The following is a 15,726-nucleotide window of genomic DNA, read 5'->3' as shown; positions in this document are numbered from 1 at the left end:
TCATCAGCTTCATCGTCTTCATCATCACGCCCTGCGCGTTTCGCTCATCCAGGAATCCACCCTAGCGCCTCATCCTCGCGCCTCCACCCACTAGCTGACTGGGGCCCGCCAATGCTCATGTAGTGATGCTGTCGTCTGGAAGACCCTTATCTTTGCGCTCCTCCTGCAGCATGCGAATGAGCTTGTTGATTGTGCCTCCGTCGCGTAGCTTCTCTACCTCCTTGACCGCCTCGTCCTCTTCCATTCCTTCGGCGATAAAATCCTTGATTTTATCCCATATCACTTTGCGTCGCGAGTACCAGGTTCGACCCCGCGGCTCAGGCCGCCATCGCGATCCCCAGGTGGCGTCCAGCTCTTCTATGGCGGGCTGGCCGTCCATGCCCTCTCTGTACTCCTTCCAGACCTCCTCCACCGTGCCGACCGTTCTGTAGTCATAAGCCGGGGGCCCGGGGTCTGGGGCGCCTGCCCTGAGGATTGTTTCGGTAGAAGTCGCGCATCGCTGTGCGTTTGTAACGGAGATTGCGGCGGGTGCCTTGTCGGTCGGTTGGTCATAGAGGCTGGCGGTCGTGGAGGACTCGACTGAGGCGCCTGGGGCGCAATAGGCGGAGGAGCCGGAGCGACGGGAACTCGAGGCAGTCGAGGATGGTCTCCACCAAACGGGTTTGGGGGCGAGGATTGTAAATGTGCGATAGCGGCTTGATGTGCGGCCGACTGGCCATTGTAGAAGGCGGCCAGGCTGCTCCGGAGCTCGTTTAATTGGTGGGTGATGCTCTCGTACTGCGCCGATATGCTTGCGACGTATTGCTGGTGCTGGTTCTGGACCTGGAGGATGGTGGCCATGAGTTGCTCGGGAGTCCTGCCCACAAGCTGGTCTTCGGTGATGACAGCGGGCATCGGGGGAGCGGGCGCATGGGCAGGACCAGGCGCCAGGACATGCTGGTGAGGATACTGCGGAGGAGGAGGCTGGTGGTGGAGGGGCGGCGGAGGTGGCGCCGGTGGAGCGGTGGTGGGAGTCTGCATTATTGAGGCGCCGGCCAGGCCAGCACCAGCGGCAGAGCCAACGGAACCTTTGGTCGCATGTCGCTTCGTGGGCGTGGAAGTGGCGCCGGCAGCGCGATGCAGGTCGGATGTGGCCGGGCGCTTTGTCCCCGCCGTCGAGCCTGGGGTGGGTAGTATACCTTGGCCGCCAGATGTCGCTGAAGGCGAAGGAAGCATTGCTTAACCAGCGAAGGAGGGGCCGGGGAAAAAAAGAAGTGCAGCGATAGGCAATCTAAAATAGAAAAAAAGAACGATGTGACTGTCGAGGGGGGCGGGTTTTGCTTAATATGCTGGTTAGGCCAGGGTCCCGAAAGTAGGTAACAACCGAAAAAAAGAGGCAAAACGGGAAATAAAACAAAAATAACAACGGGAATCTGGGGTAAAAAAAAAAAAGGTACGTCAAGCCGAAGAATCGAAGAGGTAACAGGAAATAAGCTGGCCGGACTGGCCGGACACTTCCAGAGTGAGTGAGACGAGGAAACAGGACGAGGGACTTGGAGCAGAATGGGAAAAGGGTTGTCGAGTTAGGTTCAGAAAAAAAACCCGAGGATTTCCAGAGGACTGTCCAGAGGGCAAGGCCAGGCGACACGACCAGAGACATGGGATGGAATGGGAGGAAAGAGAGTGATCAAATGTCTTGTCGGGCGCGCGAGGTTATGCACAAATATGCATCATCCATGTACGTACAGTCAATCAGAGACCTGCAGCAACTGTACATGTAACCACCGGCGTCGACTTTGGAGGTCACCTGCGCCGTCACTGGGTGCCAGACGGGCTAGACGTTACTTGACTGTTGATCTTCTACTGCGCACTGGCTAGCGACGACGACTGGTGAAGCGAGTAAGACTGTGAAGAGCGCTGACGACGCGGGGCAGGCAGCAGACGCCGCCATCAACTTGTAGTGGGAGGGAACTCACCCACTAAGGTTAGTCGAGGGAACACGGCCAGCAACCACCACCAAGACCAGACTGCCCCCCGATCTGCCCGGCCGTTGGATTCCACACAACCACCCTGCCACTCCTTCGACCACCCACCCATTTTTTTCCATTAAGGCATTGATTGCAAACCCCAACGGACCAGTCAGATCATCCCCCTCCCGATGGAGCCGTTGCGTTACAGAGTGAGACAAGCAACAGGCCCAGAGCGCCCAGGAGCGCAGTTTCCTAGGTTTGCCGTCACGTGACCAGTGTGGCTTAGCCGGTCTTTTTGTCTTGTCCGTGACGTGTTGACACATTCAGAGTGAATGAACGACTTGTGCCGCCTGCAACGTATTAGTAGCCACTTGTGACTACGAATCGATTTTTAGGCCCGAGTTTAATAGGATGGGGACATGCAGGTCTTCGAAATAATCACTCGTCATGTTTGTGTCTACACATTCCCGGATCGCTGTGTCTTGCCCGAAATCAGGCTGGCTCGGGGTTTGGGTGGCTATGCAAAGTGCCAAAAATCAAGTTCACGACATGGCTTGTTTGCATAAAAAGCTGGTTTGTCGCAAGCCGGCATGGCGGTAGCACTGCATAGCGCCAGTACTTGGGAGGAGCCGGGTCGCCAATTACTGCACCTAGGAGCACGTAGTCTGCGATCGACGTAATCTAGAACAAGAGTTCCAGTCGGAAAAAAGATTCCTCACAAGTACAGATTTGATGAAGCCGAGGGTGCAAAGTGCAAAAAGCTGAAAAAAGAGAGCTCGTGCCCTGGATCGAACAGGGGTTGCCAGAAGTTTTGATGGTTAATCAGAATCTGGAGTGATAGCCACTACACTACACAAGCTAGGCTTTCTCTGGCTTGAGGATGCTGTAATGCACAATTATTACAGCTTATAGCTACTTCACTGCATTCCTGTTAAACCAGTGATTTGAATCAGAGCTCAAAGCGAAACCTTATCGTCACTTCGGTGAACAATTTATTGCCAAACAACTCCAATAGAAGCGAGCAACTGCGTAGATTTGAAGTCGACCGTACATGTTTGCTTGAAAAGCAGGACGATTGACCGCGTGTGGCTCGAAATCGCCAGTGCTTCTATCATGCAACAGTACCTTTGGCTCATAGGCCGACTGAAAAGCTCATGACGCCAGTGATGGAAATACCCGCGTGTTGTTGTCAGCCAGGCTCGCCCCGCCCAGGTAGTTCACAGCTGCTGCCTTCCTCCATGAAACTGCACAAGGATGCAGGCGTCATTCGGAGAACGACAGCGACAACAATGATACCATCGCACTGATATGACACCTGCGACGGGGGCTAATCCCATACGCTTCTATGAGTACTCAGTTCACTAGTCTAGACCACTGACGAGTAGCCAGCTTTCATCGCATCTCGGTACTATGTAGTAGGCGAGCAGGCAATAGCCAAAAACTCGGCACTGTCTACCTTCATGGAGCTCCAAGAGGTATCAGGGCCGCTGAAGTTCGATGTGCTTCACATCCTGGTTAGCTGATGGGGGCATGGCTGAAGGACTAATAGATGCAATCTTTCTTTCTCGACTATTGAGGCTACCAGATCACATAGTTGAAAAAGAGAAGGTTGCAGAGTGTATAGTGACCAGGGGCTTTACGAATAGTCAAAGTTTGTCGTTACTACTCCCACGACGCCGGCCTCTCTGGAGATCATCTGTGGCATATGATGGTAGTTTCGATTTCATTGGCCAGACTATTTTGGAGGGTATTTGAACCATCTTGAACTCGTGACTTCATTGCTTTGACGATTGTCACGAAACGGTTTGAAATATTAAGAACAGGGGCGTCGGCCAGACTACGTGCAGCTTGATATCTGCGTGTAGTGTTTTTATCTGGTCAGATCTGGTAAATTCGCCGCATATCCGTCCCGTGGCAAAAGCAGTATTCGACTTCGTAAGAAGACGAATTATCTTCCATAGTAAGAGGAGGTCGCTAATTTTCAAGACAAGGTCACTCCTGTTTGGTCTTGCCGTGTGGTTTCCGAGAACATATCTTAGTATCATACTATTGTTCATAGATAACAAATAGCTCCTGGGAGCAATCCCGTTTCTTACTCTGACAAATGCAAAGCCAACCTATCAGAACCAATAGGCTCACAACGAGCAGGGTACCCCAACTAACTACGGTCTTGTGAGTTTAACGGAGAGTATCTTACTCCAGATTCCAGGGACGGGGACTTGGGGTAGTGACTTCGATCACCCACAGCCGAATGGCACGATGATTCGATGTCCTCATAGAAGGCGGTATGATAACTGTACCTCGGCCCAAAGGGATCTCACGAGAGTGAGCTTTACCATATCCGTGTCTTGCAGTCCTTGCAACGGGGCCCAGTTTGGTCGTTGATGTGGGTTCGTGGATGCCTGTCTGTATCTGCGTCATATACGAGATGAACCCTCTCGGTTCCGGCCATCAGGAAGGGGTGTAGAGACAAGAGAGCGGCTGGACGTTAGCTGGGTATAACACTATACCACTGGGGAAACATCGCCCCCCAAAAAGGTCGGAGTCGTCCCGATTCACCCGCATCTGTTTGTCAATGCCCTATTCTAGAAAATAACCCTCTCCCCCGTAACCCCTACGGAGAATTCTTGAAAGTAATAATGACTAGACATACAAAACCAGAGTAGCGTAGCTCAGGCAATATTGTCCGTGCCTGAATAAGCAGCGGGTAAGCAGGTCGAATTCTGGTATCTATGACCGCATGAGAGCAAAACTGTCGCCGGTGGGCTCGATGAACTAGCTTCTTACTTAGTACACGAAGACTCGGGGCTGAGGTTTCCTCTTCTCAAGCTCCGGATATCCGGATACAGATCGAGAACGCATACCCCTCTTCGTCAGGGTTCATGGTCGGTATGTACTGTACGTAAATCCGTCCAGGAACGAAATCTTGACCAAAATAAGGGGGCCACCAAATGGCACCATCTTACCTGATCGTACCTACATACGGGGCTACCCCAGGGCTTCGCAACTATAACCGGGAGGTGGATATCGCACTTGTCTGAGGACCAGGGAGGAAGGCGAATGATATTATCAATAGCGGCTTCAATGACGCTGGGGTAGAAGGTCAGCCGTCGATGGCTTCTGTGTGTATGATCCATATTCTAGTGCTCGAATCACCCCAGGAAGGGAGGCCATGCTTCCTTTGTGATCGTCATAAGAAATAAGACTTCGAGACCTCGTGCACTAATAGCTGGACCATAGTGACTGTGGCATATCTCAGCGGCAGCTCAGCCGCTTCGCGATTCTAGGCATTTTGGGTTACTGCTGACCCTTTCCTTGTTCCTTTAGTCATCGATTCAGTCGTTAGGCGACCTGGACGGCTACTAAGCAAGTGTTTTTCTAGCCGCCCATTCCCCCAGCGCTGTTTGGGCTGCTAGGGCTTCTTAGTCGTTGAGCTGGTCCAGCCGCTAGAACCCCCTTGCCCAGCTAGTCTTTCTAGTCACTTACTGTGCCAGGTTTATCTCTCTTATGCAGCTGATTAGTTCTCCAACTATCGCCAGCTATCCCACTCGCTACTCGCTCGGCTATCTTCAAAATTTCTCAACTGCTGGAGTGTGATCGGGGTCTCGTGCCATTATGGTACGACGACGACGACGACGACGACGACGACGACGACGACGACAGCGACGACACCAAGAGACGTGTGAGAGGTAGCCTACTCACAGGACCTAGCTAAAGCGGGTAGATGGACTGGAGCTAGCTGTCCGCTAGGACAATGCTTTAGATATCAAATGAGGGCTGGATGCAAGGACCTGTACCGGAGTGATAACACATATATTAGCTGAGGAGAATTTTCGCGAGGGGTTTCCTGAGTCGTTATAGCCCCCTTTAAGAGCCGCGGATGATCTCCCGTCAACTAAACCATGGGCCATAGTTGAACGTACTATGGGTTTCTAGAAAAAACGTGCAACTGCAAGCTAGTATCGGAAAGGATATGAACCCCACTCAGCTGGACGTCGACATCGCTGCTCTTAAGTATTTCAAGACCAGTTCTGAAAAATTACGTGATGGTCCCTTTCAGGAAGCAGATATGGGCGTCTAATAAAGGCATAATCCCCGCGTATAGGCAGGCCATGGCGCTCTAGTTATGTTGCCTGATGTGCTTATGCAAGAAGCTATTGGCAATAAACAGTCTTCTGTAATCTGGGGAATTAAGAATCCGTGTGCGTGGGGAAGAGCAGCCCAAGGCAGGTCGGCGAGATCGTCGGCCTTTCTTCCCCAACATGGAGTAGCAGTATTGGCGCTCTCCGGGGTATGGGTTGGTTTGGTTCGGATCACCAAATCAAGCACACATGGCGAGCATGGGTGTGTTGCAATCAACTGCAGAGTATCAGGGGTGCATGTCGCGAAAAGTGTCTCAACCATCCGGGCGGGCAGGGCGGCCGGCCTTTTCTTCTTCCTTCTTTTTCATAACTGCCGAAACCGAACAGACTGCCGGTGTTTGGAAGGAATACAAGGTATGATCTCGTTGGATGGAAGCTGCAGGAGATGATCGCCATTTCTCGATGGAGGGAGGCAAGGAGGGGAAGGAGCAAAAGTGCATAAATGCCAATATCACAAAACCACCACACCTGGCCAACTTGATCCCGATTTCGGCTCTCTTTGCGAATGCCACGCGGTGGCGGCCACCCGTTATCACGCGAGATGGGTTCTGAATCGACAGTGTTGTGCCGCTTCGTTCCGCGCGCGCGAGAGAGGGGCTGAACGGGGGATGGGCCATGGCCTAATGAGGGTGGAATTGACAAGCGGATTGGCTAAGAGGCATAGCGTGCGCTGGAGAGACGTGTCGCAACCCATTAAATTAGCTAGCTGCCCAAGACCTTAGGGGAGCTTGCTTAGTAGTTACCAGAACCCTGGGACCTGCTGAGCTTTGCGGTGGATGTGAATGTGGATCTGAGTGTGGGTGGTATTGTCGTCTTATCCCGGGGCCCCGTCTGGGGAATGAAGGAGATCACACCATATACGGCGGATGGATATCCCCCCAAACTAAGCGAAACCAGCAGCAGGCAGTCTCCAACACACGCACATTTGCGCGGTTTTTAACATCTCGAATTGACCATACCGTACCCAGCACTGCCTAGTCAGTAGACAGGCATGGCCAAGGGCTAAGAACGCCATGCCACGCTATTCTGGGATACAAAGTTTACCTCACCCAAAGCATCGGGAGATGAGCATCGCTCACACTCACAAGGTCACAACATGCCCTTTCAACTTGTTTGCCATTGCATAGAATCTCGCTCGGGCGGCTAGCCGGGTGGCCCGAGATGGTGTGTGCTGCTTCTCGGATACAGGCACAGGCCTCGAAGGGCTTTCGCTCGAGCCTCGAGGTCGACGCAAACATACGACAGCCGAGGGATACCCTGGTCGGCTCTGTCGACCGAACGCAGAAACGAACCCCAATAATGTGATCGGTTGCGCAGTAGCAATCTAACGGCGCCCTCTAAGTCCAGGATCTAGATTCCTGCTGCTTCCTTTTCCGGGATTTCACACGCGGTGCCCCATGCAGGGTCCTGGGTGTGAGGGCCTTTCCTGTTCGCTCGCTTTCGGGCGCCCTCGCTAGCGACGTACCTGCGTGCCCCTGGCGTCCACGTTAGACTAGCCCAATAACGGTTGCGACCTTCGACAGGCCGCCACAGGGGGTCAGAGCCACCCACCAGTTCCCCCAAGCCTGGGGTATACATACTCAAGGGCGACCCGATGCATTACACCAAAGAGAGAGAGAGAGGAAGCTCTGTTCTTTCCCCAGACGATGATCAGCACAAGTGGATTTCCTCGGCCAGAATCTCGGTCTCACCCATCGCCCCAATGATCCTACCGTCCCACGATGGCGATTCCTGGCTTCAGTCACGGGCGACTGCTGCCACGGCCGACCAGGCCCTGTCGAAGCCTCCCATTGTCGACCAGGTCGGCCTCGTCGTCGAGGTTTGGTCCAATGGATTCTGGTAAGTAGTGCCCCGATAACTGATGTTATCGTGACCGATATCAAACATGCTTCGGAAACCAGCAGCTAACATCTTGATAGTACGTGCTCAACCTGCATCCTCTGCCACGCGAAGGCGTATACTGACCGGCGAACGTAGTGCTCGGATGCCTCATCATCATGTCGTTCCTTACCGTCGCCAATATGAAGAAGGGTGTGCTCTTGCATAAGCTCATTCTGCTCGAGGTACGCATCGAGCCGAGCCACAACTACCACGTGCCTGTCGGCAGCTGACTGACCACGGTGATATAGCTTGTCCTCGGATATTGGCAAAGCTTTTACATCTTCTTCCCCGACCCCTTGTACGCATGGGTCCTGTCAGTGGGCGCGATACCACTGAACATCTCTTGGTCGATTCACAACGTCGTCGCCTGGATGAAGCTGCGGCCCTTCCTATCCAGATGGCAAAGCCGCATCTTTATCGGCACCATCATCCTCGTCCAGCCGTACTGGGTCGTCGAGATCTTTGCGAACTTCGCCTACTTCCACGGCATGAACGACATGTTCCTCCGGACGCGGCCGTTCGAGGCGCTGTTCCGCGACCCGTGGTGGGTGATCGCGTGCATCCTGCTGATCCACAACATCCGGAAGCGGTACGAGATGCGGTACTCGCACGTGCTGATGGCGTCGGCCAAGTTCACCGTCATGCTGGCGGCCATGTTCATCAGCATCGTGTTCATCGTCGTCGATATTCTGTCCGTAACGGACGCGTTCAAGAACTTTGCGGCCGTCGGGCTGAACCCGTGGTGGAAGCTGGCCATGATCTTCAAGTGCCTCACCGACTCGGTCATCCTGGACGACTTCAAGACGACGCTCGACCGCCTCTGGGAGTTCCAGATCGCGCGCCTGACGAGCTGCGAGGTGGGCGGCGATCACGAGTTGCAGGTGCGGCCGACGACGTCGAGCCGATCCGAGGGCGGACACGAGACCTCAGTACGATCTCAGTCCTTTTCCAAGCATGGGGCCGAGGCGTCAGTAAGAAGCCAATCCTTTTCTAAACCTGGGACCGAGGCGTCAGTACGAAGCCAGTCCATTTCCAAACATGGGAATTGAGGGATGGCCCTGTATAGGGAATTGTTTTTTGTTTTGTTTTGTTTTGTTGTTTTTCTTCTTGCTGGAACCGCAAACCTTGAGCGCAAAGGCAAAGGCGGTTATCCATGATTGACGAGAGCCATTGAGATGCCCGGGCTCACCAACACATGCACATGTATTGAACATAATTCTAATTCATACAAAACGTCGGGCTGTTTACTATGTAACGATATATAAATCAATCAAGACCAAGTAAAAACCATTGGATCTCTGGGCAGAAATGGCCGAATTGAAGTAGTGCACTCCATTATGACACAGGCATCTGCAACTGCTACAGAAAGTGTCCAGGTGGCAGTTGGCCTGAGGCTTTTATTAGCCTTACAATTTGCTTGGTGCAGTGAATGCAGGGCCACTTAGCTGGGTCGGCAACGTACATGACTCCTCGCCGTGGACGCTCATCTACGATAAATGTAGGACGACAAAATTACATATCAGCAACCATCATTTATACAACAGCTGAATCTGTCTCAAAATGTCGACAAACGATGCACTAGTATGGATTGATTGCGAGGTGAGAGCTCTCCCTTGTGTGGAAGCCGGCTTTTTACATGAATGTCCGACATGCTGAACCAGATCTGGCGCGTGTAGATGACGGGGCTCGACCCCGACAAGGAGGAGATTATCGAGATCTTCTGCATCATCACCGACGGCAACCTCAATGTCATGGACGAGGCCGGCTGGGGCACCGTGATCCACCAGACCAAGGAGCGGATGGACATGATGGACGAGTGGTGCACCAAGACGCACGAGAAGACGGGCCTGACGGCCAAAGTGCTGGCCTCGACCGTCACGCCCGAGCAGGCCGCCGACGAGCTGCTGGCCTACATCCAGAAGCACGTGCCCGAGCGGCGCGCCCTGCTGGCCGGCAACAGCGTGCACGCGGACCGGGCCTTTCTGCGCAAGGAGCCCTACAAGAAGGTCACGCGGCACCTGCACCACCGTATTTTGGACGTGAGCACCCTCAAGGAGGCGGCGAAGCGCTGGTGCCCGCGCGAGGTGAACCGCAATGCGCCGGCGAAGCAGGGCCTCCACGAGGCCAGGCAGGATATCCTCGAGAGCATTGAGGAGGCCAGGTACTACAAGGACGTCATATTTCAGGGCAAGCCGGCGGGCGGGCAGTAGATAAGCAGCCCGCCACGCATGGCGGGCTGTCACAACTGCCCAAATGTTAAAGCAATGAAACCAAATCGGTACGTTGAAACTCAATCGGCTTATCATCGTGAAGCCTCTCAGCCTCTCAGCCTCTTTGAGATACTGCCTCCCTTTTCCGTTGAGTGTCAATTTGAGCAGGGTGGGGGGTCTAGACCGCCACCTTTGGTGGTCGGTACCGGAATGGCTTGCGACGTGGCTCTGGGTGGGTGTGTCAGGCAAGCGTTGCGTGGTGGCGGATTCCGTGGGCTTGGATTCGCCAATTCAGTGGCTGAAGGCGGGAAGCGATAGCGATACCTACTGGTAGATCTAGCCCATCTTGTTGGTTGACATGGGCACTGGACGATAGAGATGATAGATGGATATGAGGATAAAAGATGGCACACGGAACAGAACACCAAGAGCCCACAGTATCAAGTAAAGTGATATCCGGAATGTGCATCACGTAGCACGCATAACCGCGACGATTCTCGCCGCCACATCAAAGCCGGCCAGTCAAGAAGACAGCTTCCTCAACACCATTTGGCGGGATGAAGTCATTGCGCTTGGGGAGTGGCTACCCCACCAACCCACCAGAGGTCCCATTGCCAATCAGCTATGGAGCCCACTACACGAGTGCTGGTGCTAGGTTATTTGCTATTGCATTGAGGACCTGAAGCTCCCCTCACGGTTTCTCTCAGGTAATAGGAGCTTGTTGACCCTGCTCTTAAGCAACCGGGCCTCCGTCATTCGTGTTCCCATTTATCTTCCTCCCTCCCTTCTCCCAACATCACCATCACTGTTGCTGTCCAATTCGATTCAACAGACTTCAAAATGAGCGTCCAGACCGTCGAATTCAAGTCCTTTGCCGACCAGAAGCCCGGAACGTACGTCTGATCTTCCTCTCCCCTTAGCTACCCCGCCGTCCATCGTCTCAACAAAGCTCCACCACCGTCACCGTGACGCTTCACGATACGATGGCCGGCCTTGTTGCTGCGTGTCTCTTATCTCGACGCCTGCCACTAACAGTACTGATGCAGTTCCGGTCTTCGCAAGAAGGTCAAGGTCTTCCAGCAGCCTCACTACAGTGAATCTTTCGTCACCAGCATCCTCCTCTCCATCCCCGAGGGCGCCCAAGGTTAGCTGCTCCCCCTTGCTGGGCTCGCCGGCCACTCGACTCTTCTCGACGTATACCTAACCTCCCCTAGATGCTTTCCTCGTCATTGGTGGCGATGGTCGATTCTACAACCCCGAGGTGATCCAGCTGATTGCCAAGATCGGTGCCGCCTACGGCGTGAAGAAGCTGTTGATCGGCCAGAACGGTATCCTGTCTACCCCGGCCGCCAGCCATGTCATCCGCAAGCGCAAGGCTACCGGTGGTATTCTTCTGACTGCCAGCCACAACCCCGGTGGTAAGTTCTCTATATCTGTCCAATGTCTTGCTGCCTGTGCTTTATCGGATACTGACATAATGGATCGCCAGGCCCCACCCAAGATTTCGGCATCAAGTACAACCTGGCCAACGGTGGCCCCGCCCCCGAGTCCGTCACCAACAAGATCTACGAGACCTCCAAGACCCTGACCTCGTACAAGCTGGCTGATATCCCCGACGTCGACATCTCCACCATCGGCACCAAGACATACGGCAACCTCGAGGTCGAGGTCATCGACAGCTGTGCCGACTACATGCAGATGCTCAAGGACATCTTCGACTTCGACCTGATCAAGAAGTTCTTCGCCAACAACAAGGACTTCAAGGTCCTGTTTGACGGTCTGCATGGTGTGACCGGCCCTTACGGCAAGGCCATCTTCGAGGAGGAGCTGGGTCTTCCCGGTTCCACGCAAAACTGCATCCCCTCGCCCGACTTCAACGGTGGCCACCCCGACCCCAACCTTGTCTACGCCCACTCTCTGGTGGAGAAGGTCGACAAGGAGAGCATCCCCTTCGGAGCTGCCTCCGACGGTGATGGTGACCGCAACATGATCTACGGTGCCGGTGCCTTCGTCTCGCCCGGTGACAGCTTGGCCATCATTGCCCACCACGCCCAGCTCATCCCCTACTTCAAGAAGCAGGGTGTCTACGGCCTTGCCCGCAGCATGCCCACTTCCGGCGCCGTCGACCTGGTGGCCAAGGCCCAGAAGCTGAACTGCTACGAGGTGCCCACCGGTTGGAAGTTCTTCTGCGCCCTGTTCGATGCCGACAAGCTCAGCATCTGCGGCGAGGAGAGTTTCGGTACCGGATCCAACCACGTCCGTGAGAAGGATGGTCTGTGGGCCGTTGTCGCATGGCTCAACATCATCGCTGGTCTTGGCGAGGCTCACCCCGACACCAAGCCCAGCATCAAGCAGATCCAGGAGGACTTCTGGAACACCTACGGCCGAACCTTCTTCACTCGTTACGATTACGAGAACGTTGACTCCGAGGGTGCCAACAAGGTTGTCGGTGTTCTCCAAGACCTGGTTGCCGACCCCAAGTTCAAGGGCAGCAAGATTGGTGGTAAGCCAAGAGATTCAGCCCTACTCCATCCGCGAGAAAATACTGACAATAGACTTTTAGACCGCACTGTGACTGATGCTGGAAACTTCTCCTACACGGATCTCGACGGTTCCGTTGCGTCCAACCAGGGCCTGTACGCCTGCTTCTCGAGCGGCAGCCGCATCGTGGTCCGTCTGTCGGGTACTGGCTCGTCGGGTGCGACCATCCGTCTGTACATTGAGCAATACACCGACGACAAGTCCAAGTACGGTCTCGATGCGCAGGAGTTCCTCGCACCCGAGATCAAGTTCGCCACGGACCTGCTCAAGTTCAAGGAGTTTGTTGGCCGTGACGAGCCCGATGTCAAGACCTAGAGGACTGGGGAAATGCCGTAAAAACACAGTAGATCCTTCATCTACCTAAACAAATACCAAAATTAATAAATGATGAAGGAAACCAACCCGCTGCACGTTTTTTGTCGCTGTCAGACTTGAATGCCCCCTGCTGCTGAGGTCAGCTCACGTTTCGCATGTGATGCTCGGCCAAAAGTGGGTCTCGTAGATGTGGAATGCCGATGGCCGACGACTACCACCTTGCCTTGCATGAAATAACATTCCCATCATCGTAACATACCCAAGCTGCTGCTGCCCATTCTTCGCCAATCATATTCCTGCAGCTTCAGCCTAGAAGACAGATCCAACGTGCCTATTAAGGGGCCACGCACGGTCCACATATTCAACGGATCATTACGCCTACGCGCTTCTGAGAAGAGCCCCTTGATTCACCGGAATACACCTTGCAGCCCTGCAGATCCGACAGCCAAATAAAGAAAGGCATGGCGTCCAAAACCCACTTCACCGTGACGATCCCGTCCATCCCGGGCCACGTCGGCGGCACCGTCACCTGCACCGAGCCCGCGCCGCAGGTGTACCTGCTGACCCTGGCCTCGCCGCCGGACAACCGGCTGACGCCGCCCCTGTGCGCGGCGCTGCTCGAGGCCCTGGACCGCGCCGAGTTCGGCGGGCTCCGGAACGGCGTCCTGGTCACGACGTCGGCGATTCCCAAGTTTTATTCCAACGGGCTGGACCTGCAGCTCGCCATGGGCACGCCCGGGTTCACGGAGGAGAGCCTGTATCCGCTGTTTCGCCGGTTCTTGACGTACCCGATGCCGACGGTCGCGCTGGTGAACGGGCACTGCTTCGCGGGCGGGCTCATGCTGGCGATGCACCATGATTACCGCGTGTTCGGGGGCGGGGTGCGCGGGTACATGGCCGTCAACGAGCTCGAGTTCGGGGCGCCGCTGCTGCCGCCCATGGCGGGGATTTTCCGGGAAAAGTTAAGTGCGCCGGTGTACCGGACGCTCGCGCTCGAGGCGCGGCGGTTTGGGGGCGGGGAGGCGCTGGAGGCGGGGATTGTGGATGTGCTTGGCGGGTGGGAGGATGGGGTGATGAAGCTGGTGGAGGAGAGGAAGTTGACGACCAAGGGGAAGATGGGGGTGTATGGGATGCTGAAGGAGGAGATGTATCGCGGGCAGGTGGCGTTGTTGGATGCGCGGGGGAGCGAGGTGGTGAAGGCGCCGGTGCTGATGGAGAGGGAAAAGAAGAGGAAGGTGGAGGGGGCGAGGAGGGTGAAGGCGAAGTTGTGAGGGTCTCTTTCTGGCGAGGAGGGAGGGGATACATTGGTGTATTGCTGTACGTTCTTGCCCTGTGTAAAGAGGTCACTTGTTTTGGTATATTTGAGGACGTAAGGCCCTAAGTCCTTTCAGATGTCTTCCGTTCACCTCCTATACGATTTGCATTCCATCCTGCCAGATGTGCCGAAACTGTGGCCGACCTAAAGCTATAGTCATGCACATGGATAACTTTGCATGGGGCGACATCACCGACGACGTCGAGCTCATAGCAGTGTACCCGTTCTTATACCGATCGAGAGGTAAGTAATATGCCCAGGAAGTCAGTTATATACGGGTTATATTTTATAAACTTCTGCTGTGCAGAAGAAATTAAGCAGGATAATGAGGCTGAGATAATAGATACGTTACTAGTAATTGAGAAGCGTCCTGGTTCACGGCTAGGCATTAGACAGATATTCATTTCAACCCCTCGTCCCACGATACTAATCTTAGGCCCACGGGGCACGCATAAGGATGCTTGTGACGAGGCACGGGACTCACAAGCCAGCCATGCATGTCTTCTTCAGCCCCTCGATCTGGTGTGAAACAGGCGACAGCTGACCCGCCCAACGGTACTCGTAGTCATGTAAGTGTCATCCCTGAATCATGTTCCCGTCGTAGATGCTCGATGTTTTCTTCGCCAGGAGGCCAAATGTTTACACGATAGACACCACTGGACGGCTGGTTGTACATGACGCCCTATGCCACCATCTCGCCCCTGTTTTGTTGAATATCAGGGACCTGATTGCACGGACTTACGTCGTCGCATAGTCATTACTCGGGCACGTCTCCAACTGAGAATCCTCCAAAAGCACCACATGCAGCCCCTGGCTCAGGGCAATTCTCTCACTACGTGTAAATAGTGCGTTTCTGAATGCCCTCGTGGCGTCCTCTATTCACTCCTTTCTTGGTCAAGAGTTCGCGCCAATATACCGGTTGGCAACTGTCCTCCTTTTGCTCTACAGTGGCAATAAATCTTACACGTTTCTTGGGGCACCGCATCCGGAACCGTGTGTTGATTGATAAGCAAAACATTAATTAATATGCGCAGTATCTTCAGGGGCGCCGTCCAGGTTTCCCGTGGGTACTGAGGTTCCGTATTTGTTTTACTTGGGTCTGGAAGGCGCTGTTGAGGTGCCACGAGCGGCCAGTGGAAACCGCAGTTGTAGCGAGCAGTTTGGCCTGTAAATGTGTCGGCTGTTTGTGCTTCTACGCCGCTTAGGGCAGATGGGCGCCCCTTGCAAATGGAGTACGCCACCGAACTGTTGGCGATTGGGCTTTCAAACCGGCTCCCAATGTTCAGCTGGAGATCACTGCCCGGATGTCCGGTTCTGTGTCGCTGGACCTCACGATGGATTCATCCCTGTCGTGGGCTCGAAATCTCTCCGAG

The 15,726-nt window shown here is 54.4% G+C and overlaps 5 protein-coding genes across 5 annotated transcripts; 4 read left to right on the top strand and 1 right to left on the bottom strand.

The window, feature by feature from the left end:
* Positions 1-115: 115 nt before the first annotated feature.
* On the bottom strand, positions 116-1,215 carry PG986_012503 (uncharacterized protein; the record flags this gene model as incomplete). Its single annotated transcript, XM_066848725.1, has 2 exons — positions 116-467; positions 515-1,215. 2 exons carry the CDS (start codon positions 1,213-1,215, stop codon positions 116-118), a joined length of 1,053 nt encoding a protein of 350 aa, XP_066695421.1.
* Positions 1,216-7,685: 6,470 nt separating this feature from the next.
* Positions 7,686-8,068, top strand: PG986_012502 (uncharacterized protein; the record flags this gene model as incomplete). The annotated part of the gene is made up of 2 exons (XM_066848724.1): positions 7,686-7,930; positions 8,011-8,068. 2 exons carry the CDS (start codon positions 7,686-7,688, stop codon positions 8,066-8,068), a joined length of 303 nt encoding a protein of 100 aa, XP_066695420.1.
* Positions 8,069-8,088: 20 nt separating this feature from the next.
* On the top strand, positions 8,089-10,182 carry PG986_012501 (ribonuclease H-like protein; the record flags this gene model as incomplete). The annotated part of the gene is made up of 3 exons (XM_066848723.1): positions 8,089-8,154; positions 8,221-8,943; positions 9,649-10,182. The coding sequence occupies 3 exons, from the start codon at positions 8,089-8,091 to the stop codon at positions 10,180-10,182; spliced, it is 1,323 nt and encodes a 440-aa protein (XP_066695419.1).
* An 840-nt stretch (positions 10,183-11,022) lies between these two features.
* PG986_012500 (Phosphoglucomutase) lies at positions 11,023-13,038 on the top strand (the record flags this gene model as incomplete). The annotated part of the gene is made up of 5 exons (XM_066848722.1): positions 11,023-11,075; positions 11,229-11,326; positions 11,397-11,600; positions 11,672-12,685; positions 12,746-13,038. The coding sequence occupies 5 exons, from the start codon at positions 11,023-11,025 to the stop codon at positions 13,036-13,038; spliced, it is 1,662 nt and encodes a 553-aa protein (XP_066695418.1).
* A 461-nt stretch (positions 13,039-13,499) lies between these two features.
* On the top strand, positions 13,500-14,309 carry PG986_012499 (Hydroxycinnamoyl-CoA hydratase-lyase; the record flags this gene model as incomplete). The annotated part of the gene is made up of 1 exon (XM_066848721.1): positions 13,500-14,309. One exon carries the CDS (start codon positions 13,500-13,502, stop codon positions 14,307-14,309), a length of 810 nt encoding a protein of 269 aa, XP_066695417.1.
* Positions 14,310-15,726: the final 1,417 nt, after the last annotated feature.

The sequence above is a fragment of the Apiospora aurea genome (genome assembly GCF_038362705.1).
Source record: "Apiospora aurea strain CBS 24483 chromosome Unknown utg000008l_segment0_segment0, whole genome shotgun sequence".
Lineage (NCBI taxonomy): Eukaryota > Fungi > Ascomycota > Sordariomycetes > Amphisphaeriales > Apiosporaceae > Apiospora > Apiospora aurea.
Note: the sequence above shows the minus strand (reverse complement) of the source record. Positions and strands in the feature narration are given on the sequence as shown.